The sequence below is a fragment of the Rhododendron vialii genome, chromosome 9a (assembly GCF_030253575.1).
Source record: "Rhododendron vialii isolate Sample 1 chromosome 9a, ASM3025357v1".
Taxonomy (NCBI): domain Eukaryota; kingdom Viridiplantae; phylum Streptophyta; class Magnoliopsida; order Ericales; family Ericaceae; genus Rhododendron; species Rhododendron vialii.
In genome coordinates this window covers 32,593,368-32,619,864 of record NC_080565.1, presented here as the reverse complement: position 1 = coordinate 32,619,864, position 26,497 = coordinate 32,593,368, and the positions used below count along the sequence as shown (strand labels likewise).

Genomic DNA, 26,497 nt, shown 5'->3' with positions numbered 1-26,497 from the left:
CTGGTTTTAACTGTACTTGCAGATCTCCTAGGGATGGATGTTAGGCCCTACACTATCAGTTATGCAGAACTAAAGGCTGCAACAGAAGATTTTAATCCTGCAAACAAACTTGGGGAGGGAGGCTTTGGACCCGTTTTTAAGGTAAACATCCTTCTAATAAAAGACAGGCGGTCCTGGAACAACTTCATATTGCTTTTATGAAATAGCACCCATCAACGGACTCCCTTGAATATTGCCACTTCACCTCTGCTTTTCCCTTTTGTATATGGATGGCAGCAATACGCTTGTACCATCACATTTTTGCAGTGCTTTTCGTTAAAATAAGACCATGGAAAATACAAACCCTGCTGTTCTAGATTACTTGCTTAGAACAGCAATTTATTGGTCCATACCATTTTTGCTTTTCATCAGATCAGAAACCATGGTCGGGACTACACAATATTTCTCAAAATTTTAAAATTTTCATATTCTCTAGGGAACACTTAATGATGGGAGGGTTATTGCTGTCAAGCAACTGTCTATGGCCTCCCGCCAAGGAAAGGATCAATTTGTTGCAGAGATTGCTACAACATCTGCTGTTCAACACCGAAATCTTGTGAAATTGTATGGATGCTGCATTGAGGGGAACAAACGACTGATTGTGTATGAGTATCTTGAAAACAAGAGTCTTGATCAGGCATTGTTTGGTACAGGACATCACCTTTATTATCAAAGCAAATTATAGATCTTGAATATGGTGAATAAGTGAAAAGTTTAACTGTTTGGCATGTGTCAAGCAGGGAAGACAAGTTTGTTTCTTAACTGGCCCATCCGCTTTGATGTATGCTTGGGTGTAGCAAGGGGTCTAGCTTATCTTCATGTGGAATCTCGGCTTCGCATTGTGCACAGAGATGTTAAGGCCAGCAATATTCTTCTTGACTCTAACCTCAACCCCAAAGTTTCTGATTTTGGTTTGGCCAAACTTTTTGATGACAAAAAGACCCACATCAGTACCCGTGTTGCAGGGACATTGTAAGATTCTCCGCAGTCAATCTCCATGTATTCTTCAGTGTTATTGGTTTCAATATTCTATTTTGGTACTGTTTGTAGCTGAAGTATTAACTTACATGTGATATGAAATTTCAATGGTTACTGATGCAGAGGGTATCTTGCACCTGAGTATGCTTTGCTTGGGCAACTTACAGAAAAGGCCGATGTGTTTGGCTTTGGTGTTGTAGCTTTGGAGATTGTCAGTGGAAGGCCAAATACTGACTCAAGCTTGGAAGAAGAAAAGATCTATCTCCTTAAATGGGTATGTTTCACTTTCTTTTAGGCACTCATTAGTTGTTGATCCTTCGAAAAGTTCCAAATGGCTGCATATTTGGTCATGGGCACAGTTTGTTTTGACTGTGGTTACTGATTCGGCTACATCTTTTTATAATTCTTTAAAAAGAAGGAAGGATTATTCTATCTTGGAAACTTTGGGATGTTTCGCTTGAGCATCATTAGAAACAAGATAAGTTGTTCAAATACTACACAAAGAAACTTATAAATCCCCTGTATCTCTGAAACTAAATTCTAGTATTCTTGGTGTTAAAACGTGCATCAATGCCAATGAATATCTAATTCACTCATCCTTTCACCTAGCCCTGTATGGGTGCTTCCCACTCTGGTTATATGATTCTATGACATTCCTTTCTTCCCTCCTTTTTAGGCCTGGCATGTGCATGAAAACAACCGTGAAGTTGAGCTAGTGGATGCTAGATTGTTAGAATTTAACGAGGAAGAAGTAAAACGAGTTATACAAGTAGCTCTTTTGTGCACCCAGATATCTCCACAGCAACGCCCCTCCATGCAGCGTGTAGTGGCGATGCTTTCAGGAGACATTGAAGTCAGTGCACTTACTTCACGGCCTGGATATTTGACTGACTGGAACTCAGACACATCCAGTTTTATGACTATGGATATTCCAAGTGCAGAAAACGTACATAGCCAATTCAGTTCATCAACAAGTCGGATACTCTAAGTTTAACGAACATAGCCAATTCCGTTCATCAGCGAGTGCAAGCATGGCAGCAAATCCAGGGTTAGAGATTTTCAACGTAATAAATGGGTTTTTATTTGGGATTTTTTGAAAAAAAAATTCTTTTTTGTATTTTGATAGATTTTTGTGAAATTTTGCAACACCTTTAATTTCACATGGATTATGACTTTATGTGAATAATTATAACACACATTATATTGGAATGTGTTTATTGGGAAAGGAAGTGTAACATGGAGGTGCCTACTAAGGGCATTGCCCTTCCCAATTAATTGATGTCTATTGGAGGTATGGCTCTATGCAAAAAGGTGCCCTGGTAAGAGGAATGATTTTTCCTAATTAATTGTCTTCAAAAGACGTGATTCTTCTTAACGTGTCTAATAAAGACGTGGCTTTTCACGAAAGGGTGTCTGTAAGTATGTAAATAGATCCTTTGTAAAGGCGAAAGTCTATCGACACAGACAAAGGGTGCACATATCGGGCACAGATTTCGATGTGGGGCCTACTACGGGTCCCACACAAAAAATTTGAGTAATTCATTAAATTTAAAACATTTTTTTAAAGGCTCTTATGAAAAATCAATTCAATCCGATACCGATAAGTACTCGATCTAATCATATAAGTTTTCATTCAAGTTCAAAGTTGAATGAAAATTAAGTTAGATGATTAGATCGAGTACTTCTAGGTATCGGATTGAGCTGATTTTTTGTGCAGGGGGGGGGGGGGGGGGGGGGGGGGGGGGGTTGGGGGACCCTTGAAAAAATGTTTCAAATTTAATGAACGGCTCAGATCATTTATGTGGGATCCTTAGTGGGCCCCACATCGAGATTTATGCACCCTTTGTCTGTGTGAATAGCACCTCTATTTGTAAAGTCATTCAACATATCAAAAACTTCATATTGAGTTGTTCTCTCCACACACACTCTCTGTATTTTAGGCTTACTAATATTCTGGTATTTTGAAGAAATAGAATATTCGTTTTTGGTTCTTTTACGTTTGCTTAGTGGATATTATATCTATGATCTCCGTTATGCAATAGCAAACAAAAAGAACTCTGAGTTCGAACTTCGTTGTGACCATGTCATTACAATATCAAATTAAAACAAAATTTTTACAACTACTGCATAGAAAAGGCTAAGTTGTATCAATTTCAACTAATTTCTACTTCAATTCGTGAATGGGATTCAATTTAGTTTTTGTATTTTAAAACTAGCAATTGAAAGAGTTTCGATTTTTGTAAAGCAGTTGGAAAAAGTTGAAGGGTATAGAATCTGATTTTCTCCATTAGCTTGATTAAGAACTGTCCATTAATATCGATTCAAGAGTTTACGAGCTTGCATGTGAACAAAATATCATAGACGCATAGTTCAAGTGATCTTACTAGGATGAGCTGTATCTAAGTATGCTTCGTTTAATAATACGCCTTGACTTATCCGTTATAACGTATAACCTACCAATCAACTTTGCAAATAATAACAAACATGTGTACTTGTTTGACATTTAGAACTTCATGTTCTTAGGATTGAAAGTAGATGTGGCAATTTGTGTCCAGTAATATGGGGGTTTCATCTAAATCCATCTATTTATAATTAGCTCAAACCCACCCACATTTAAATATGAGTTGTAATTGGGCCAACTTAATAAACCCACTTATTTTATGAGTTTAGATGGGTTGGAACTAAAAGATCCACTCGCCGTTATTTTTAATTTGCTCCCACTCAACTCAACTGATTTCCACAACTAAATTCTCGTTATTTTTAATCACTACTCTCTCTCTCTCTCTCTCTCATCTTGGACTGTGTTTGTTGGAGAGATTAAAATTCTACGAATTGGGGAATGGTGCTGTGTGTAGCACTGTGCTGCGCACCTTCGAACCATCGGATCATGCATCTGACGGTTCGAATCTCATATCGGCAATGAACGACTCTCAATCGTTAGTTGCCGATATGAGATCCGAGCAGTCGGATACACAATCTGGCTGCTCAGAGGTGCACAACACCCAAAGTCCAAATTCTACACGATGAGAAGGGAGAGAGGGTTTTACTCTGGACCGTCCAACACACTTTTGGAGTGACTTATTTTTGTTTTTATTCTTTTTTTTTTTTTGCATTTGTTAGATTTGCCTCAAACTTTTAGGACTTATAATCGAAAAAGTATAATTTTTTTCATCAAAACTCATAGTTTTCTTTAAAAAAAGTAAAAAGCTGTCTTTTTTTATTTGTTTTTGTCCTTTTTTAAAAAAAAATATAAGTTTCAAACAAAAAATTTTACTTTTTCAATTCCTCTTGCCGAGACGAATCAATAAGTCACAAAAGTTTTACGCAAAAATAAAACTCACAAATGAGATTTTTTTTAATAGAGAAAAAAAGTCACTCCTTACTATTTAATCCAAACCACCCTAAACTGTTTTGAAAATCAAAACCGACTTTTTCCCGCCTCGACACATGAAATAATATGGGGACGCCAGCCAAATGCCATATAAAAGGAAGTAATCAGGTCGGGTCGGGTTTGGGTATGAATTGACCCATATTTGACCCAACCCATTTTAACCTGTCTGCTTTTGACCCGTATTCAACCCGTCTATATTCAATCCATGACCTGTTTTAACCCACCTAAATTCGCCCATTTGGCACCTCTAATTGAAAGGCATCCTCCTTGAATTTCCTCCTTGTTCTTCTTTTGCCTTAATGTTTTATTTTATAGCCTTGTTTCCGAATTAATCTTTTACAAGGGGGTGGACACGGTAGTTGTGGTCGTGGTGAGAGAGAGAGAGAGAGACTTTTTAACTTGATTGTGATGCTTCGGGAGTGGAAATTGGTGGAGTCCTAAGCCAAGGCGCTTATATATAGATTTTTTTTTTTGGGTAACCGAGGTGTCCAGACCAACTTACGCGTACCTTATGGGAGACTAGCACAGCAATCCACCGCCATGGCCTCCCGCTAAAATCATGGTTTGCTTCCGGGGGGAATCGAACTCTACCATCACTACAAGAAAATCGTTCTATAGCAACGGTCGAAAGCGTTGCCAAAAAACCCAAAAACCGTTGGTAGAGACCCGTTTAGGCTATACCAACGGTTCGGCCAAACCGTTGCAATTTATCCGTTGCTATAGAGGTATAGCAACGGTTTTGACGAGCATTGGTACAGATTTTTTTTACCAACGGTTTTATTAGCAACGGTTATAACCGTTGCTAAAGGCAATTTTCATTTTTTAAAAAACCAACCACTATGTGACGTAAGCCTCCACGTGGCACTGACGTGGCAGCCACATGTCGCCCGCGTGGCGCTAACGTGGCACCCGTGTGGCAGCCTACATGGTGCCCACGTGGCGCTGACGTGGCGGGTGAAATATTCTTGCTCCTCCTGAGAATCGAACCTCCGACCTCGTGTGTGCGCACGCGTGCACGAACCAACTGTGCTAGCCTATAACTTGTGAAAAATCATACACCTTTTAATATTTATACTATACTAACCGGTTTTTTTAATTCTTTTTTTTTAAATCCGGTTTCTATTAACGGTTAATGAAAACCGATGCTATAGACCAGTTTATAGTAACGGTTATTGAAAACCGTTGCTAAAGGTCAGTTTTTAGCAACGGTTAATGAAAACCGTAGCTATAGTCCAGTTTTTAGCAATGGTTAATGAAAACCGTTGCAATAGTCCTGTTTCTAGTAACGTTTTGTAAACCGTTACTATACACCATCTATACCAACGGTTTTTTTAACCGTTGCTAAAAAACCGTTGGAAGATCCTAAATTTCTTGTAGTGCATGTTGCAGCCTTGCAGGCACAGATTCGCCCTCACCATTGAGGCAACCCATGGGTGGGTATCTTTTTCTTCTATTAACTCCAAACAAGATTTCGTCTATGCAAACAAAAAAAAAATACAGCTTTTATTTATCAAGGTATATAGAGAAGAAAAAAAGCTTTTTTTCTTTCCAATATATTATAGTAAGTATCACATAGGAAGTACTCCCGATTCTCTTCAGCCTTTGACAACCACAACTGATAAAGCAATTTAGACCCCCTCCGGAGATGGGAAAATTTCAGCTAGAAGCCTAAAACAGCTTGGAAAGCCCTTTAGAAATAAGAAGAAATAAATCACGAGTTCACGTTAATCTTGTTCAAAAAAAAAAAAAAAAGTCCCCTAGTCCGCATTCGTTTTGCGTCTCTTATAAGCGATGTAGGCTCTGGAAGATAGAAGAATATAACGCGGAGAATGGTAGATTCTAAGAGCAAAAGCAAGTACACCTGTTCGTGTGAAATTTATTTGCCAGAATGACTATTGTTACTGTAGTACTCATAATATCAAAAGGTCCAAAAATAGTAATGGTGCGGCAGCCGTTTGGTGCCATTTTTGCTCAATTGCAAATTCATACCTTTGAATTGAATTGTCTCGATCATTGTTTTGATGCAATTTAGTTTGATTGGATATCGGAAGTTTGGCAAAGCCAATGTGTGTTTTTTTTTTTCTTTATTTGCAGCAGAGCGATATCCCGGGAGCAGATTGCCCACTGGCAAGGGCCATTTAAAGGCACATCACGAGGCAGCGAGACCCACCTGGGAAGGCAACCCGATAGCGTGTATTTTTTAAAGCGAGGGGAAGGGATCTCTTTTCTGCAATGGAAAAGAAATGGGGCAGATTTGATTTGGCACAACCTAACACCAAAACACCAGCAAGACCCTAGATCCAGCAGCCTCAGAACCGAAATCAAACTTAAGGTCCAAACAGCATTAACAGCGGATCTTGATCATGACCGGTACACAAGAACCAGAATCATTTTTAACAAAAACTATGAAAAACCATTGCATTTGAATGGCAGAAGCAGAAAAACCAGGAAATGGCACTCAGCTATATCAATAGCAACAGTCTAGGTTTGCAGAAAATCACCACCCAAACTACCTACATAGCACTTGTCTCCCCTCTAAATAGCAGCTTCTTCAACACCAGCAATAGACATTGCTAGCACCCCATACACGCACACAACAAAGCTGCTAGCCCACATACCCATCACACACATGCACAGCTTTGCACATACACCCACACCCACACAGCCAACCCAACAAAAACAAAAACACAACTTCGACAAAGCCAAAGTTGGTACCAAAGATGAGTTTTTCATTTTTTGGCAGCAAAAGATGACGGCGGATGGACTTAAAATTTGCCCACAAATTTGCCAAACTATGATTTCAGCAGCCTGAATGGCTCATGAATTGACTAGCTCTGACATAACATTGCGGAATCAATCTGCAGAAATCGTAGTAGCAACATTTGTTTCTCTAGTCATTTTTGGGCCACAGTATGGAAGGGGGAAGGAATGACTTTTGCTTTATTTGGCTTTAACTTTGGTTTTCTACTTTCATTTGCACATTCAATTTTGTCTTGATTCTAGATGATTACCAAGGCAAGGGCAAATAGACCCTAGGAAACTGCATTTAATTTTCCCATTTTATTATAGAAGTACAACACTATCAACAATATTTGACAGTTGATTTCATGTGCATTAGTTTGCTAAATACATAAACCTATACAAAAACAAAAAGGGATACCCATATACATCTGACATTGCAGATCAAAAAAAAATATATACATCTAACAAACAAACAAAAACATACATACCCGTGGAACTGCCAGCCTCCGTCTTTATGTATTTGCCATTTTACTATCTAGCTACCAAAACCGATCCTTGTTGACACTTAAATAGCCAGCCATAACATTTCCTCCTGTGTTCCTCATTCCGTCTATAAGAAAGCACCAACTGGAACCCAAGGCTCCGACGAAGAAATCTGATTCCGCAGCCATCAAGAAATTAACGAGAGGGTAATTCGGGCTGGTTTCCCTCCCCAGGCTGGCTTCGTAAGTAGCCATTGACATGTTTCCCACCTGGCGTGTCACATTTGTAAGTAGAAATTCTAGTGGGGGTATGATCTCGATCTATCAATTACTTCCTGAAGAAAAGTAGTCCTATGAGAATTTGATCACAACAGCAAAACAAAAGTTATCAAAAAGAGTAAACACTATGATCAAACAACTCCAATGGAACTCAATGGGTTTGTGTTCAACTTCTGCCAAAAACGACCGGACTTATCCAATGTTTGCGGCCTATGAAGCACCTACACTCCTAGAGATCACTGTAACCGTGTCAGACACTCCAGGGACACATAACGGTGTGTCCATTACATTTTTAATATTTGTTAACGGTGGGACACTCCGAGGACCCACATGGGGACACAGCATGGTGATATGTACAGATTTTAAAAGCTTTTTGACAGCAAAATATTTGTAATTTCAATAGTATTTAGCCAACAAAAATGTAATATAAAGCGCAAGTATATGTGCAAAAGCATACACCATCACTCAATAATGGATTCCGATTCAATAGGAGTCCAAACCTAAATATGTAGTGGTTACAATGTAGGTTTGCATAACTGAAAGAACCGTTTAAAAAAATATTGAGGTATCTCCTGCCGTGTCTTGTCTGTGTCCCCATTTCTTTAGAATAGTCATGTCACCTATCTGTCTCTATGTCCCCAGCCATTTCTGTTTCCATGCAACATAGTCTGTGACACTGTGGCTTTTAGTCTGTTTGCATATATCTGGAGTTTATCCAGTAGGGGGTCTGGGTCAAAAGAAACCCTGACTAGAGTTCCTCGTCACAAAAAAACTTAAAAAGGTAACTTGAATGCAACTCTGATATCCTCGCTGTATATCAGTGGCAGCGTATTTCAAATCAAAGAAAAAGAGCAATAAAGTTTAGAAGTAGACAATTCCTTAAATAACAAATAAATGAAAGGAAAAAAGGCTCAGCAGGCAAGGGTTTTGCTAGGTTTCTTTGTATTAGTAATTGATGGAAATGGGCAACCATAAGAATCATAAATATTGTCCCGGTTTGGAATGTAAAGAGATGGATGGGACTGCTATATCGATAGACCAATGAAAGACTTTCTCAAGATTCTTATTAATTCACAGGTTGATTGAATTTGAATAGACACTTGTGTTGTTGAATAAGGGCACACACCTTAATTGGATTCGGGTTGGATTGTACCCTTGCTATAGCATATTTATATTGTATTTGGTAACTATTTGCAAAGGAAAAAAATCGTGATATTTTGTTTTTTATGTAAGAATGAGAACCAGATCTACTACTTCAGCTAGGGTCTTTCTGTCTAGAAGATAAAAGGATATAAAGCACAAGAAAACTGTAAATAACCTGCATCTCCGTGGATAGCCAGATGCTGACAAGGTGCGGGAAGTGCTTTCTTATGCGTTCAGCACGTTTCATGTATTCTTCAAATTCAAATATCTTCATTTCACATGCCTTATCGCCCATCCTCACATGTATGCTTAGCAATGGCCTAGGCATCCACGGTTTGCGATTGGACCATAGAAATTGCTCCATTTCAAATTGCGGTTCTTCTCTAACTTCCTGAAGAGGATTTTCTCAAAAGGCATTACTCATTAGTTTACAAAAATAACTGACATAGATCTTCTTTCAACGATATCAAAAGTACGGATCGTTTCAGAAACACTTTCCGTAAGTTACACCGTTTGCTCTCGTTTGAAATTAATATCTGAACTCCAAACTTATCCAGAAACTTCAATTTGAAGCTTGACTTTGAGAAACAGGTTTAAGTGACAAAAAAAGACTTGGACTTTGAACTTGAAAGAAAGGTTCTAAGGACAAGGATTACAAATAAGCTTCAACAGAAAGCCTTCTCTTGTGGAATTGGTAATACGCGAGTCTTTTAGTTACTTAGTTGCTCTATAGCTATATAGCCTTGTTTTTTCAAGCTATCCATTTCAGTACTGGATTCCAAAGACACTGATACTGAAAGGAAAGGAGGAGGATGCCCTAAAAAGTCCAATACCCCTTGATATCTCTCGCAAGCTACTACATTAAGACATGTCCGTTCAGATAAGTTGATCAATTAAAGTACCAGAAGAACGGATAAAGCAAAAGAATCTTCTTAATCCATTAGGAGAGAGCTTCGTATTATATGGGTTTGCTTGACAAATGACAAAGGAATCTAGATTGACAAACCTCTGGCCATTCTTTAGCGGGTGTTGCAAGAACCAATTTTGCAGCTTCCCGTCCAAAGGCCGCATGACGTTCAGCATTTACCAAGTTGCACGTATACTCAGTCTGAAATCTCATTAGGTAGCGGACTGCCTGAAAATATTCAACCGATAACTTAATTGTGTCAGCCACTAAATAATACTTATAAGCATGAAAATATACTTTCATCTTAATTTACATACTTGCATAAAGCAATTCCAAATATGTTTGCGACTTCTCATTATGTAGACTACATTGGTGAGTATATTCACGATTGAAACTCAAATAGCCGTACTTTTATGTTTGACCGTTTCAGGACAATCATTGACCTTGTTATTTAGCTGGCAAACGAGAAGATAGAAAGAAGAAAATTTTTAATTTCATAAAAGTACTTTTGCGTACTTTGTCCTCGAAAGCTAAGCCAATGTCTTTATTAAAAAATATTCCCTATACCTGGGCTCGCCACCACCTTCTATCCATTTTGCGATGAGAGGCAATTAGAGTTCCATTTATATCTGTTGTTGGCTGTAAATATCTCCAAGGATTACCCCAAGCGCTGTTGCAAGACATTAGACAGAGTGAGATAAAGCACCGACAATGCGTTCGTGTTGATTTTTGAAGCCTGAATAGTACTGGACACCTCACCACATGTATATCAACAAAAAGCACATCTAATTTGGCAAACCTTGGCCGATGTTGGTCTTTTCTTCATTTGAGAATACAGTAACAATGTGGGGAATCTTGTGGAACCCCATATATCGGCAAGTCATGCTTCCTTGTCATGATTGCTATTAGTCTTCATGCTATTTTCCGTGCTTGCACCCGTGTTTGGTTCATTGTACAACAACACGTACTCTGTGTCTAAAATTTATGAAGAAAATAATGAATATGCACTACAAGAAAAAGTATGTTTAGTGACGAAAAAGTGGCGACAAAATTTAATTTCGTCGCTAAATGAGTATATTTGGTGACAAAAAAATAAATTCATCACTGTTTTGATAACTTCCTTGACGAAATTATTTTGTCACCAATTATAACTATTTAGCGACGAAAAAGATATTTTTGTCACCAAAGGCTTCTATTTGGCGACGAAATAAAATTTTCGTCGCCAAAAGAGTAAAAAAGGAGGCGAAATTATTTTTTGTCGCCAAAGATAACTATTCGGTGACGGAAAAAATATTTTGTCGCCAAATGAACCAATTTGGCGACGAAAAATATTTTCGTCTTCTTTTTACATTTTCAGTGATGAAAAATTTACAGAAATGATATGGTACCGACGGGGTCAGTACCGAAATCGTAGGGACAGCCGCGCCGGGCCATCTCTGGCCATCAGATACATACACGAAAAAAGGGTGCTCGGATCAAGCACCTTACACACCTCGGATGCCGTTGATTCCCACATAAGCCCCCTCGTTTTTTTTTTTAGAATTTTTGGACGGCTCGGATCGGCCATTCGATGGCCGGAGACTGCCCGGCGCGGCCGTCCCTACGATTTCGGTACCGACCCCGTCGGTACCTGTAGCATCTGTAACGCCCCGATTTTCCAAGGAATGTCGGAAGTATTAACCCTAAAATACACTGAATTTTATAAACTACTAGGCCCCTATTTATCGTTATACAAAATTTACATTAAAAATAAATACAAAAAGAATCTAACATTTCTATTTAAACATCTTCAGAGCAAATTGGTATTCCTCCTGTCTCAAATAGCTCCACTATTTAACCCTGCATCCTCTGGCAAATTGATCGCCAAAACAACCGATTTACTAGGATACAAACGTATCCGTGAGTGACAATTCACCCAGTAGAATAATCTCAATCCTACCAACCCCTTACTCTACAATTAACAGTTCAACAATATAACAATTGATAATACACAGAAGGTACAGAATAATAACACATCATCATTTTCTTTACTATCCATTAACTTATATGAAATCTAAGGATCTTCTCCACAAGATCCTTTCCTCCCACATCCACTAACTACAACCGTCTCATGGGTCCACCCTTCCTTTTGCTTGTCCTGCAATCTTGCTTGTCCTGCACCAGGGCCCTAGGTGAGCGCACCTAAGTTATGTACCTAGTATGTTCTCACTTAAGACCATAACAGGAGGATCGAGTCATCCCATGACGCATCGTACATTAGGGTCGCACATCACCTACTACAAACTATAACCGTCTCATGGGACCTATTTCCTCTTAAACAAAGAAGCAAATTTTCCCATGACACATTATACATTAGCATCACAACATTTCTCAACACTGGGCCTCGTTGGTTACCCATTTTAACACAGGGCCCCATTGGTTACCCTTGCCATCACCATGGCTCAAATCACAATCCACACAATCACACTTCCAACACTTTACCAATATTTACTTAACATCGTCTACGTGAATCACTACTCGTAACCACCCAATAAACCTAAGTCCATTCTAGCACGTACAACATGATACAGTTAATAACAGCTCATTTCATAGCATGATACATTTCAATAAGATAAAAGTACATATCAAATAATATTGTGCGAGTAAGTAAAGACATAATATTTTAATTATGATTAGGCCGATGCCCCTTTGGGTTGCTTAAACTTTTCATAAACATCTCTGTTCATTAATAGTTAACCAGGATAAATGAGTCGTAACACACATTCAAGATTTTTAATTATCAAAGTGTGACAAGTAGGGTAAACATGAAACAATACATAGTTTAGGGTTAATTGTGGAATCAACGTAAGCATGAGGGGCTAACTGCAATTTCAGTACCCTTTTTTTAAAATTTCAACGTTCATGAACAGTGCTCATTCAAAAAAAAACAGAGCAAAACTTCGGATCACTGGGTTTTGTTCCGTGAACCGATTTCTTCTATTCTAACTCATTAAAATCATCATTTAAGGACTGAATATACTTAGGGAGAGGTAGGAGAAGGATTATAATACCTCGGTTCCGGCCGAAACAGCGGTTAACGGGTTCGGACAGTTTCGGAAAAATCGGAGAAGACAACGGGAACGGGGGACCTCGAGTGGCTGATTCGGGACTATTTTTCTGATGGTATTATAGTTTTTTTTTTTCTGGGTTGAAGTGGGCTGTTTTGAAGTTGAAACGGTGCTGTGTTCGGGTTGTTTCAAAGCCAAAATAAGGTTGATTTTGGGACTGTTTTTTTTGGGCTAGAATGGGCTATTTTTAGAGCTACAATGGAGCCGGGAAAAAAAATGGAAACTGGAATGGATTGGTACGGTGGTGTTCAGTAGGTGGAAATGGTGCTTAATGGTTGTGCTTGTAAGTAGTGGTAAGTATGGGGAAGGAGAAGCAATTTCTTTGCCAAAGGAGTTTAAAAAAAAGAAATCAATAATGGAAATTGGCATATAGGTTTGCTGGAAGATATGGACGAAGGAGAAGAAATAAATAAGGCTAGTGGTGGTTATCCCTCTTTCACTGCCGAGAATAACGAGGAAGTGGGGTGGATGGTTTTGTAGAGATAAAAGTGGGGAGTAGTGGGAGCGTAAAGGTGGAGGTGGTGGAGGGAAGTGAGAGATAATCGGAGAGAGATGAGGAAGAGAGAAATGCTGAAAAGAAAGGAAGCATGAGTCATGTTTTATGGGTTTTCAAATTTAATATGTATATGGATGCATGTGTATGTAATTGTGGGAGGGTGCCGAATGGAGAGAGAGAGAGAGAGAGAGAGAGAGAGAGAGAGAGAGAGAGAGAGAGAGAGAGAGAGAGATTCGGGAGATGAGAGATGGAGCATAATCCCTCATTTTCAGAAAACAAACTATTGCTATATTTACATATACATATATCATTTCAAATATTTAGATGGTTAAAGTTAATTTTAACATGTAATCGATTAAATTTTGTTACATAATAATTATTGAACTAACTAGTTAAAAGAAATTAATAAAGTTTGGGATAACAATAAATCTTTTTATTTGAAAAAAAAAATTTGGTCCAAAAATCCGGGTCGTTACAGCATCACTCAAAAATTTATCCTTTGGTGACGAAATTTATGAATTACGCGTTGTCACCAAATATATTTCGGGCATAACTCTTTGCTCAGAACTCCCACTACAACAAATTACACAATTCCCGACTAAATTTGCCGACTAAAAAAACTTTAGTCGCCAAATATTGACCAATTACCGACTAAATATAAATTAGTCGGGGGAAGTGCTAATTATTCCCGACTAAACATATTTTAGTTGCTAATAATAGGTTTTTGCCGACTAAAAGTAAGTTTAGTAGGGAAAAATTAATTTTTTAACCAATTTAAAAAATTATAAATAAAATACATGTTCCCGACTAATTGTTGTGGTCGGTATTTATTCATATTACCCGACTAAAAATAGGTTTAGTCAGTAAAAATAATTTTAAAATAATTTTAAAAAATCAATAAATAAAATATATTTTCCCGACTAATTACTTTTGTCGGAAATTATTGATATTAGCCGACTAATATGAAGTTTAGTCAGTAAAACTAATTTTTTACGTATTTAAAAAAATCAATAAATAAAATATATTTTCCCGACTAATTACTTTTGTCAGAAATTATTGTTATTAGCCGACTAATAAGAAGTTTAGTCGGTAAAAACAATTTTTTACAAATTTTAAAAATCAATAAACGAAATATATGCCCCGACTAATTAGTTTGGTCGGCATTTATATATTTTTGCCGACTAAAAACAATTTTAGTCGTGGAATATCAATTTTTTCCCCCTTTTTAAAACTTTTAAGAATGGAAATATTTGTTTTGACTACATTGATCACGATGCAACTTTCCCAATCAAAACCATTCATTTTTTTGTCCTTCTTAATCATAAGTTTTTAGTAAAATTTTGGCTTGATCAGGTTAAAGTAGCCCCTTTATCGGCACACAAATTCTTAAATTAAAAACAATTCTTGTTTGATCAAGTGTTTACCCATATGGGATTAAGTTCATTTTTGGTACAAATGATCTTGTTCGTATTACGTCAAAGATAGATGATTTTGATTGCCAAGAAAGATCTCTGGCGAGACTCATTTAGTGCATTATAACACTTAAACGTCTCTGAACGCATTAAATAGCTTTCGATCATGTGATCGCTGATATCAAATGATCTTCGATTTTGGTGACAATACTACAATTGGTAAGATGTGAAATCCTAACGATTCAGATCGAGCATTATAAAAAATGACTTGATAGCTACCTTTGCAATCTATACGTTTGATTTACTTGATAATCAACTAAGCCTTATGTTGTATTCATTGTTATAGTAGCCACACGATTGCAAGACAATCATGACGATCGAGACCATTGATTTTGTTGCACTTGTGGAATTATTTCTTCTCGAAAATTTGCAACTTGATCAGATTTAGAAAACCCGTTTATCAAGACATGAACTCATTAGAAAAATAGAATTTTCCTTTCGATCAATTGTCCAACAAAAAGTTATCAACTATAATCTTGGTAAGAAAGATACAACTAGTAAAAAATTAAAGATATATTATTTTGATTGCACAAAAAGACCTCAAGCGGAGCTTGGGTGGTGTGCTATAAGACTTTAATGCTTTTGAACACAGTAAAAGTTTTTCGATTGTGTGGTCGCTGATATTGAATGATCTTTGATTTTGGTGACAATAATATAATTGGTAAGATATGAAATTCTAACAGTTCAGATCAACCATTATAAAAACATTCATTGTGATAAAATTTGGAGTTTGTATGCAATGGTGACGCAATTAGAGCCCACTAAATATTTTCCCCTAAATTCGAAATCAAACAATTGTCGACTAAGTTAATTTTAGTCGGGGACATTGTATATATTTTTGCGCCAAATTGAAATTTTTGCAAAACAAATGGCGGTATTTTGATAATTCCCGACTAACTCCTTAGTCAGCAATTTTGTTTCCCAAATGCGACGGCACCGTATAACCACACCTGATCTAACCCACCCCAATAATATAATCGGTTTCATCACTTTCCCAAATGAAACGACAATTTTCTCTTCCTCACTTTTCTTCTCTGCCCATCGCGCTCTCTCTCTCTCCCTCTCTCTCTCCCCGCTACTCTCGTCAACAAGGACCGCAAAATCGACGAACACCTCGACGACAGCACCAAAATCCTTTGGGTTTTCCGGTTTCAGTATCTTCTGTTCTTCTTGTTTGTTTTGATTTCACGTGAAAGGAAAAACTTTTGGAAAGTCCTAAAATATAGTAATCTGTATTATCCGACAAGACTTGTTGAGCTTTTGAATTCTAATAGTGGGTATCGTGTGGAAGCCTTTGTTTTCCCTTATAGAAAAACTCTGGTTAGCTGGAATTTTTTTTGGGTTTCTTAGGGACAGATCTATGAGGCTAGGAGTGGGCAAGACAAAATAATCTGATTGGCTTGAGTTGAAGACTTTGTATGGTAATTCATGCTCTTCTATACTTGAATCTATGATTTTATTGTTCAATTCCATACTTGGCTTGTAGCTAGGCACTGAATTGAATCCATGAGAGAGGGTTTTAGAGGTTGGAGTTGGGTTTAATTTCAGGAAATTTGTATATCTTATGAATATGCTAGACTATGTTTTTGAACAAATTGAATCTGTCATGTATTTGAGGAATTTTTATCATTGATGTGCCAATTGTGTTATTTTCTGGTAATTTTACTGGCGATGCCTCTATGTGTTTAGCATATGCTGTAAAAATTTCAGAATTTTACATGAATTGAGGAAAAAGATAAAAATCACGCACCAAACTGCTGTCAGATTCATGTATGTGCAGACAGCACCGACACGTCTTGAAGAAACAAACATATCTCCTAGCTCGGGTATTAGTTTTACGCACCGTTTCTTGATTCTGAAACTAGACTTACATACCTTTTTGAATATGTAAGGTTTGTGCCTTAAATCCTTTTAGGCAAAATCAGTTTTTGTTCCGAAGTTAATGGTTTGGTAATTCTGGAAATCTGGGCAACTTTTAGAGCTATGTTTTTCATCAATTTGTTCATAATTGAATGTGTTACTGACTATGGGTTCGCATGGGTCTTAAACCTTGATCAATTGGTGATGTTTTGGTGTTGGAATCATTGGAAAATATTGAGTATGTGATTTTTAATGAGCTTTTGAACACATTTATGGGTCACTTTTCTACACCAAAACAGAAGAGACTTTAGAGACTAAACTGTAGGCCCGTGAGAAAACAGTAACCTCGTAAAAAAAATCCAGTTTCATCATATATATATAGATATAATGAACCACTTATAGCTCAAAATTACATTTGCCTCTATTTTGTAGTGTAGAAAATACCGTTTGTTCATGTATCTCTAAATGAATTGTGAAATTGATTTCTTAGGGAGTTATTGTTCTCTGCAGCATCTACGATATGGATAGTTCAAAATTTTTGTTGGGCGGTTCAAATTTATAGTTGCACGTCCAAGATAGGACCAAAAAGTAATGAAGTAGGATATGGAGGGGAGCTGAACCCCAAGAAGTCTCGGGGAAAAAACCGATAACCACCAGGTACAATGAAGTAGTACCTCCAATTCTATTAGTACATTCAATTCTGGTAATACGACATTTCTGGTTGGACCCATCAAACGGTCACTTTCTTTTGTTATCAGACATTAGTCTTGTGTGTGGCTCTCTTTCCTTATCTCTACCTAAACCCCAAACCCCCCCCCCCCCACCCATCTTTTTTTCCAAACACAAGTACATAAAATGAGCATGCCAAAAGCCAAAAAAAAAGGATTAATCGTTCAATATAGTGCGTGCATTATCTCTAAATTTCTTCCCTTCTGTTAGTCTTTCGAAATCAGTGTTAAAACCAAGAACCTTGTCCGAAGAAAGGAACGAGAAGCCGGAGGAACAACAACGGCAACAGTGGCCCGAACTAAAGCTACCGGAGTTGCTATATGCGGCCCATTCTCCATGTGACTGCAGTTAGTTTCCTCACGTAGATACCAACTTTGATTTACCATTGCCTTATTGTGGCAGGGAATCTCTACTCTTGGGTAAGGGTAAATTATACCTTTCTAGATGTGTTATTTCACTCGTAAAATTTCCTACTTTTCATGAATTTGTTTATAACTCAGTGTTTGGGTCAACCTTATCCGCAATTCGACTAATTATACTGTACTTTGCCGTGACATAAAATAGCCCCTGATGGAAGACTTACTAGTTCTTTAACAAAGGCGACGCAAGGAGGAGCAGGAGGAGGAGAAGAGTTGACTGGAGGAAGAGCAAAAGCAACGTGAGGAGGAACAAAGGCGACATGTGAGGAGGAACAAAGGTAAATATCTGTTGGCCCTTTTAATCGGGAAAAAATAAAAACTCATCTCTTCTGTATCAATTGTTATCAAAGTTTTTTTTAAGAACTTACATGTTCTGACAATGTTGGGGCAAACCTCATGAATTCTTGGTACTAGTTAGTTTGAGAGACATATAATAGGAACATAGGATTTTTTTTTTTTATCGGCAACAAGAACATACTTATGAGGATCAACTCAGTCCTAATGCTTCTTGGGCTTCCTCCAGATTCTCCTCAAAAGACTCGGACACTTCCAATATAGAAATAGTACTTGTATTGGCACGCTTTGTTGGCTTTACCAAACAAAGAATCTTTTATGCTTCATGAATAAGTTGTAGTTTTTGTATCAGTCGTCCATTGAATTTGATGTACTTGATGTTTAATTATTAGCTGGTGTTAGTATTTTATTTTTCCTATGACAAAAATTTTGAAATTGCTGTTGTGCTTTTGTGGTTGCAGACTTGTCCTCTTGTTGGTGAAATGCTTGAAAAGGTCAAGATCGGAGGATGATGGGGGCATAACCATTTGAAGGAAGTTAGAGTTCGTGAATTTTGTGGGAGCGAGTCTCAAATCAAGTTTGCTATGCACTTGGTGAAAAAAGCTATCGATTCTTGAACAAATGGTAGTGTGACCATTAGAGTGAATCTTGTTTTTTGGTCATCCGTTTATTGAAGTGGAACTTTTTAGTATTTTGCGGTCTAAGGGTTTGAATACATTTTGTTACGAAACCTAGATTTTTTTATTTTTCCATTGTGGTTGGACGCATTATTTTGCGCTCTAGGAATTTGGATACAAGTTGTTTAAGTATTTGTTGGACACATCTACTTTTTCGCTTGTATTTATTTAATGGAATTTTTATTTTGTATTAATTGCATTAGGTTGGCAATTTTGTGGATGTAATGATTGTTGGCTGAAATTTACAGGGAATAATTATGTGAAAAAAGTTTGTAGAAAATTCTGAAATGACAAATTGGTATGGAACATTTCCCGACTAAAGTTTAGTCGGCAATAAGCCACAAATTAGTTAATTCGAAAAGACATTTGACGACTAAACAATTAGTCGGTGATAATTAAAATACATTTCCCGACTAAACAATTAGTCGGCCAATAGGTAATACCTTCCCCGACTAAATAATTAGTCGGCCAATAGGTAACATTCCCCGACTAAAAAATTAGTCGGCAAATAGGCAACACATTCCCCGACTAATCCATTAGTCGGCCAATAATAGCACATTCGCCGACTAAAATGTTAGTCGGCCAATAGTCCAATCTTTGCCAACTAAACATTTTTTAGTTGGCAACAACCTTTGCCGACCTTCTTCCATCAACTAATGTGCCGACCAAAATTTTTAGTCGGGAAAGGCTTTTGCCGACTAAAATGCCTACAATTGCCGACTAAACTGTTAGTCGAGAATGGTGTTTTTTCTTGTAGTGTCCGATTGAGATAATTTAAATTGGGTTTGAACAATAACATAAAGAGCTACGACTTTCGTGTTTATTAAAATTGCTAATTTTAATATTTAATAGTTCAAAATGCCGTTCAAAATATATTTTAATGTTCAATGTATGTGTTATATATTAGATATTTCAAACATATGATGAAAAGTCTGTGTGGTGTAGTTGGTTAAAGTTTGGGTGTAAAACCTAGGAGACTTGGGTTCGAAACCCCGCATGAGCAAGAAAGTGAGATTTTTTTCACATATAAGAATGTCTTTCGCGACGAAAAATTTCGTCACCGATGGGTCACCTTTGACGAGCCAAAGGAAATAATTTGTGACGAAATTTTTTGTCATCAAAAAAGCACAATAGGTGACGAAGAAAATTTCGTCACCAAATCATTTTTCCGTGACGAAATTTTTCGTCACCAAAAGGCACTATAGGTGATGAAAAATAGATTTCGTCATCAGGTAGGAATCCTCGACAACCTTTAGTCGACAAATTTTTTTTCGTCACCTATATTATTTGTGACGAAAAACATACAATTTGCGACGATTTTCATTCGTCACCCAATGCAATTTTTCTTGTAGTGATGTTCAGGAGCTTGCCTAGGAGTTCGTCCAGACCATATTTGCTTTGATTTGTATATAGTTGTCTTTTCCTGTTATAATTCCTTTTTCCCTTGCATCCTTTTCCTTCATTAACTGGAATGCACGATCTTGGCATTCTTGGGATGTTTCTAGAAAGAAGTAACACGACCAACTAGAACGTGATAGCCCTGAAACACCGCAGACACAGAGCAATCAGCATGTATCTAGTAGTATCACGGAAATCAGATGTCAATGAAGGAAAAGAAGTATGAAGCAATTACTAGCAACTCATACCTCTGCACTCATCATGGTCTGCCCGATTATAGTAGTTTGTTACAAGGACCTTTTTTTCATTGATGGCAATAGCAAGAAGTCCACACATTCCGGCAATCTGGCCTCCAATACCAAATCCTGGCAGCCTCTCCCAGTCAGTTACAAGAAACTTCACATCAGGATCATTGCAATTCAGAGGATGCTGATGAACCCATATGTCTCGCTGCACTTTCCTAGTGAAGGGATAATTTTCTTCATCCAATCCTGTTATCTGCAAATAAATTATGAACAGCTGACTTTGAAAGTTAAAGCATGAAATTTTGTTGAAAAGGAGGTAATCAGCATCACTATGTAACAGAAGAGTAGTCTCGCAACATTTTACGAACAATTTGATATCACACCAACAATTGGTCATTTAAATTGTCAGAGAATCACCTCATTGCTATTGCACAGACAAGTTGAAGCCTAATGCCAGAAAAGGAAAAACCAAATCATTTCATTCCCTTTAGTTTGCTTTTCTTTTATTTCGCATAATTGAAAGCTAGATCACTAACTTGGAAGTCATAAAATACCAGCAGGACAATCACCTCCAGATATGAGGAAATTTTCTGAACTTGCAAAATAAATATGATCCTTCTATCTTGTTTTGAAAAGTATATAGAAATGAAAAGAAGAAGATAGATAGATTCAACCGAAATGCTACAAAAGACATACTCCCTAAAACACCTGCAAATAAATGATTGACCCACTTATGCATATTTCTACATGATTACATAGAAATGATCGAATACATGTTCATAAACCATGCCGCTAAAGTTTCAAAAATGGTCAGAGGGTGAGCTTGTATCTCTGAGTTAGACAAATAGTTGTGGGTGAATATCAGGGAAGATACATACCCATGGAGGATAAGCACCTGAAGACTTTAGCCGCTCACCAGTTGTCGACAATGGGTAAGTATGCAAGAATCCCTTCCACAGAGTCCACGGAGGGAAGCTCTCATTCTCGACACGCTTATCAAGATTCTTGTTGACTTGTGAACTCAACTTGCAATTCTCCGAGTGAAAGGCTTTTGGCACATTAGATCTCCACACTCCAACACCTTGCAGCAACTCACCTTCGCCTTTCATTGATTCATTGAGCGAAGCACTCCAAGCCGAGTACAAGAAAGACACTCTCGCATCAATTTTACTGTCGAAAGTTAACTGAGAATGCATCACCCCCTCTATTTCTCTTGGTTTAAGATTGCAGTCGCCCTTTGTTGTCTGCATTTTTACATATATGAGGTGGTTGAGGTTTTTTTTTTTCTCTAAAGTCTAACTCGAAATAATCAATCTACCGTCCGGAAATTCATCATATAAGATTAAACCCAGAAAAAAGTTGTGGTTGAATTATCATCAAAACCAACTCTCTTCTCCCAGTCAAAGGTTTTTTAGTTTTTACCATGCAGATAGCAATTAAGAGTCCGTGATGTTCCAACATCTAGAAGAAGTTCGATACAGAAGGGAATAACTAAGTCTATATTAGAGGTAATCCCAATGTCAATAGGCTTCAAATGCACCCTATTATCTACATTTAAGTCTGTGACACATTTTCAGTCGAAGTTCGGTAAACAGTACTTCGATTGTACTTAGAATTTTCGAACATGCCACAAAGTGTAATACATTGCCCGTTTGTATAAGCGTAAGAGTGTTTCCAATTGCCATCTATGAGATCAAAGACTCGTTCTTTAAAACTCTAAATGCACAGTTTCTAATTCTTTGTTTCTGTTTGCTACTTCACGTTTCCTTTGATTCTTGGAAACCAAACAGAAATCTGGGATGTTTTACTTAAATGGGAAGTCACCTGTTTGAGTGGAAGTGGGTAAAGTCATTATACCTAAGCACAAGTACCTAATGAGATTTTGTCTTAGAAGTAATTCCCACCTTTTAGGTGACTTTAGATTCACTCTTTGAGGACTCTTATTACAGATGTTGATTCTAATGGACTTCAGCTGAAGTTTGAATAAATCTCAATTTTAAGTTTGAGTCGACTGGGCCAAAGTACACCAAAAGGCATTTGTTTTACTTTAGAAACATTTAAATGTGAAAATTATATATTTTTTTCCATCAATCCAATCAAAAGAGAAAAATCTTTTCTAAACCTTTTATTCTCAGGGACAACATTACAGAGGCCACAATTCTTGTTTCTGATTGAAATTCATCACGAATTCAACAACTGCAAGACAAACTCATGCCGAAATAGTGTTCTAAAAGTCGGCCAACTAGTCCCCGCCTACGCACTTGGCGGTGGTCCAACGCATAGACTAGGCAGTCAACGCGACCGACTAGTTGGCGCCTAGGTGCCCCTTTTTCTGCCCAACTAGCACCTAGCGAAAACTTAGGCGGCTATGGGAATTTTTTTAATCTTGGGCCAGATAGCGTAAAATAGAGTTGTGAGAAAAAGAAAACTTTGGCGGCTATGGGAATTTTTTTAATCTTGGGCCCAAACGCATAAAGTTTTGATTCATTCCCATGTGATCAGTAATGAATGAGACCCACCAAATGAAATTTGAAGGATTGGGAAAGGGTGTAAAGAGAACGAATCAAATCATTAGCGAATGAAACCCACGAAATGAAATTTGAAGGAATAGAGAGAAGGCAGCTTGCACTGAATTTCATTCGGGATACACACCATTTGGGTTCTCATCCCTTGGGTGTTCTTATTCCTGATTACAGGTACCTGCATGTTCGTAAGTTTACCAATGACAACGATCAAGCATAGAGGCGAACATGTGCGCGGATATTTTGGCGAAGGATGCACTTGGTCATTCGCTTGGCTTTATTTGATTTTATGTCTTGCCTTCTGTTATGTATTTTCATTTTCGTAATGACTTTGTAGAGGTGAAATATCCCAGACTTATTCCCATTTTGTAATCTATGTTTAGTACTTTTCTTCTTTAAAAAAGAAAAAAGAAAAAAGAGAGAAGCTAGGGCTGGAAACGAACCGAGAAGCTTTCGAGCTCAGCTCGAATTCGAGTTTTCGGCTCATTTACGAGCTCAGCTCGTTTGACAAAAGCTTAATTCGTTAAAAGTGGCTCGGCTCGATTAAAGAGATTGGTTTAGTAAATGACTCAGCTCGGCTCAATAAAAGCTTGGCTCATTAAGGCTCGAGCCGAGTTCAAACTAAAATCTCATGACAATTTTTTTTTGAACTGTATCTCAACACAATTAAATGATAAATACTACTCGAGTTTCATAAAGAGTAATTCACTCCATCATGTCAAATCACGAATTTATTAAGAAACAAATTCTCCAGGAAGATTTACTTTAGGGTGTTTCAACTGTAATCAACAACTTATAGCAAAAATCCTGACAGCAGAGACGATTTGCAGAAAACCATGCAGAGAAAAATGCATTTGAGCAGTTCGTCCCTACGAATTCAAAAGTGCCGCTGGAGCTGATTTTTTATAAGACCCCATAAAATAATATTCAAAAATTTATGGATATTTTTCTAGATTTTTTTGGAACCCGAAATGGGGCCAAACGCGTTTTTCTCTACGTGGTTCTCTGCAAATCGTTTCTGCGGATAGCAGGGCTCTACAAGTTATAGACTATAGACTTTTTGTTTTATTCTTATTTAATTTCTTTCACGTGTTAGTTTTATTCCATATTTTTACGTGTTATTCGTTCGTCTTGATGAGAGAAATCGAAAAAGTAAATTTTTTTGACTTACCCAATTTTTTTGAAAAATAACCAAGAAAAAGATCAAAAGCTGATTTTGTGGAATTTTTCTTGAATATTTTTAAAAAACACTTGTATAAAAGTCATAATTTGTTAGTTATCGGATTCCTCTCGTTGAGACGAACCAACAATTCATAAAATCTTGACGCAAAACTAATAAACGCGAAAAAACAATTGAATACGGGCAAAATGAAAAAATTTGGAATTTACAACTTATTGATTAGTGGAAACACCATTAATCGAATGAATAGATTTATCTTGAATATGGGTATAATTTTTCAAAAGCATTCTAACATTAAATAAAATAAAAAATTGTCCATTTTAGGGTACGTGGTGGAACTTTCGTTAATTTAATTTAGTATTAGGAGGAGCTGTTATGATGGATGCGTTAGCACTGGATCATTGCCGCGGCATTGAGAGTAAAAAACGCTAGAGGGGTTCGTTCATGTGACTGAAGGGCTTTTGGGCTGTGGTGATGAGGAGTTCGTGGTCTTTAGATCAGAACCGTTGGTACGGTGTGAAACAAATTAGGGACCACTGATAGACAGGTGGGCTTCGAGGAGTTGATTGCAGTTTTCCTCGTGACTCGCAAAAGGGTTACATCGGCCGTCAATTGTGGGCCCATTCCCATATACTTATGATGAAAATCAGTCTACGAGAATATCTATTTAAAATAACTTTGTGTGAATAGTTATTTATGGAGGTAAATAGCGCACTTAGTCAAAATAGAAATTCGAGATCTTGCGGCTTCGTAAATAAGGGAATCACGGCCCTTCCGTAAATAAGTTAATCTCTAGTCTTTACACCAAAAATTTTAGAAACTCCATTCTTGTAAACTTTTTTTCTTTTTCTTTTTCGTTTTAGTTTGTTTGGTTTGTTTTTTGAATTTTTATTAGATTCGAGTCATATTTTTAAATTAATTATTCATCTTGACGAGATGAGTCTAAAAAGTAAAAAAAATAAGAGCAAAAGCAAAAAAAAATTCAATAAAGACAAAAACATATCAAACAACTGTCTTATTTATCTAAAGTTTCGTCTTATGTAAACAAATACGAAGCAAAATAAACTATCACATCCCAAAAATGAGAAGTGACCGGCCGTGAATTATAAGGCTAACCCATGGCACACGCAGCCTGAATAAATCAAAGTAACCGAAAATCAAATGATCACTTTTTCATTATTAATCAAATCGAAAGCCAAATACGTCTCATCATAAACATGGGGCACAGCCATCCCATGAACCAAACAATATCCAATAATTCAACAATAATTAAAAGAATTTGTTATCTGACAATTGTTTCAAATGTGGAAGCGATTTTTAAAATAAAACTAGAATGAAACACCCTAAGGAGGTCAACAAAAGAAATCCTCGAGATGCCGCCAGAGTCCTTCTCTAACTCCCCAATTTGCCTGAAAGAGAAGTTGGAATAAATCCGTCAGCTGACGAGCTCAGTGAACAGCAAGTATGTATATTAAATAAAGTTGAAAGCGGGGATGAAAATAATTTACCATTAAACATAATTTGGCATACAAGGTGTCCAATAGAATAATAAATTAATCAATGAAGCATTTAACCAAATAAATATTCTTGGTGGTGATCACAATAATAACTCCATCAACAATGGGGAACCACAATCAAACAGTACCATGGCCAAAATAAATCTCAACAAAATTGGATCCAATATCGAACTTAGAGTCACCAGGGCTGGCAGCCCGTGGTACTTTTCTCTAAGACGATCCGGCGAAAGAAAGCCGTTGAGCATTAAGATTACCGGCCTAACACGGTATTTTTCCCAATGGCCAAAGTCACCAACACGAGAAGGAATAATTTCCCTAGACTTCCGAAATAAATATTCCCATTAATATCCACCAAGTTTTCACCAAAAAGAATATTAACAATTAATCTCAGAAAATTCATCGCATGTCAATTTGTAGAACAACTTACTATAAACAATTTTTAGTCTCCAAATAACATTCATATAAATTTCTACAGGAAATACTTTTAAGGGACACAAGGATCATTCGAAAATACGTAACATACTTAACTACTCACTTGATTCCAGAAGTAATGCAATCGAACAACGCAAAACGAATCTAACTTGAAAAAAGAATCATACAAATATAATTATCACTAACTG

The 26,497-nt window shown here is 37.1% G+C and overlaps 1 protein-coding gene, 1 long non-coding RNA gene and 1 pseudogene across 2 annotated transcripts in view; 2 read left to right on the top strand and 1 right to left on the bottom strand.

Moving 5' to 3' along the window:
- The window catches only part of LOC131301123 (probable LRR receptor-like serine/threonine-protein kinase At1g56140), a 32,834-nt gene extending 30,592 nt beyond the window's left edge, over positions 1-2,242 (top strand). The window contains exons 19-23 of the mRNA XM_058327286.1: positions 23-141; positions 476-686; positions 780-1,011; positions 1,141-1,291; positions 1,694-2,242. Coding sequence (XP_058183269.1) covers positions 23-141; positions 476-686; positions 780-1,011; positions 1,141-1,291; positions 1,694-2,005 — 1,025 coding nt within the window. The 3' untranslated portion in view covers positions 2,006-2,242. The remainder of the gene's footprint in view (positions 1-22; positions 142-475; positions 687-779; positions 1,012-1,140; positions 1,292-1,693) is intronic.
- A 5,384-nt stretch (positions 2,243-7,626) lies between these two features.
- Positions 7,627-21,923, bottom strand: LOC131301159 (uncharacterized; annotated as a pseudogene).
- Positions 17,958-19,214, top strand: LOC131301174 (uncharacterized). Its single transcript, XR_009191187.1, has 2 exons — positions 17,958-18,322; positions 18,800-19,214. It is a non-coding gene; the product is annotated as an uncharacterized LOC131301174 (long non-coding RNA).
- Positions 21,924-26,497: the final 4,574 nt, after the last annotated feature.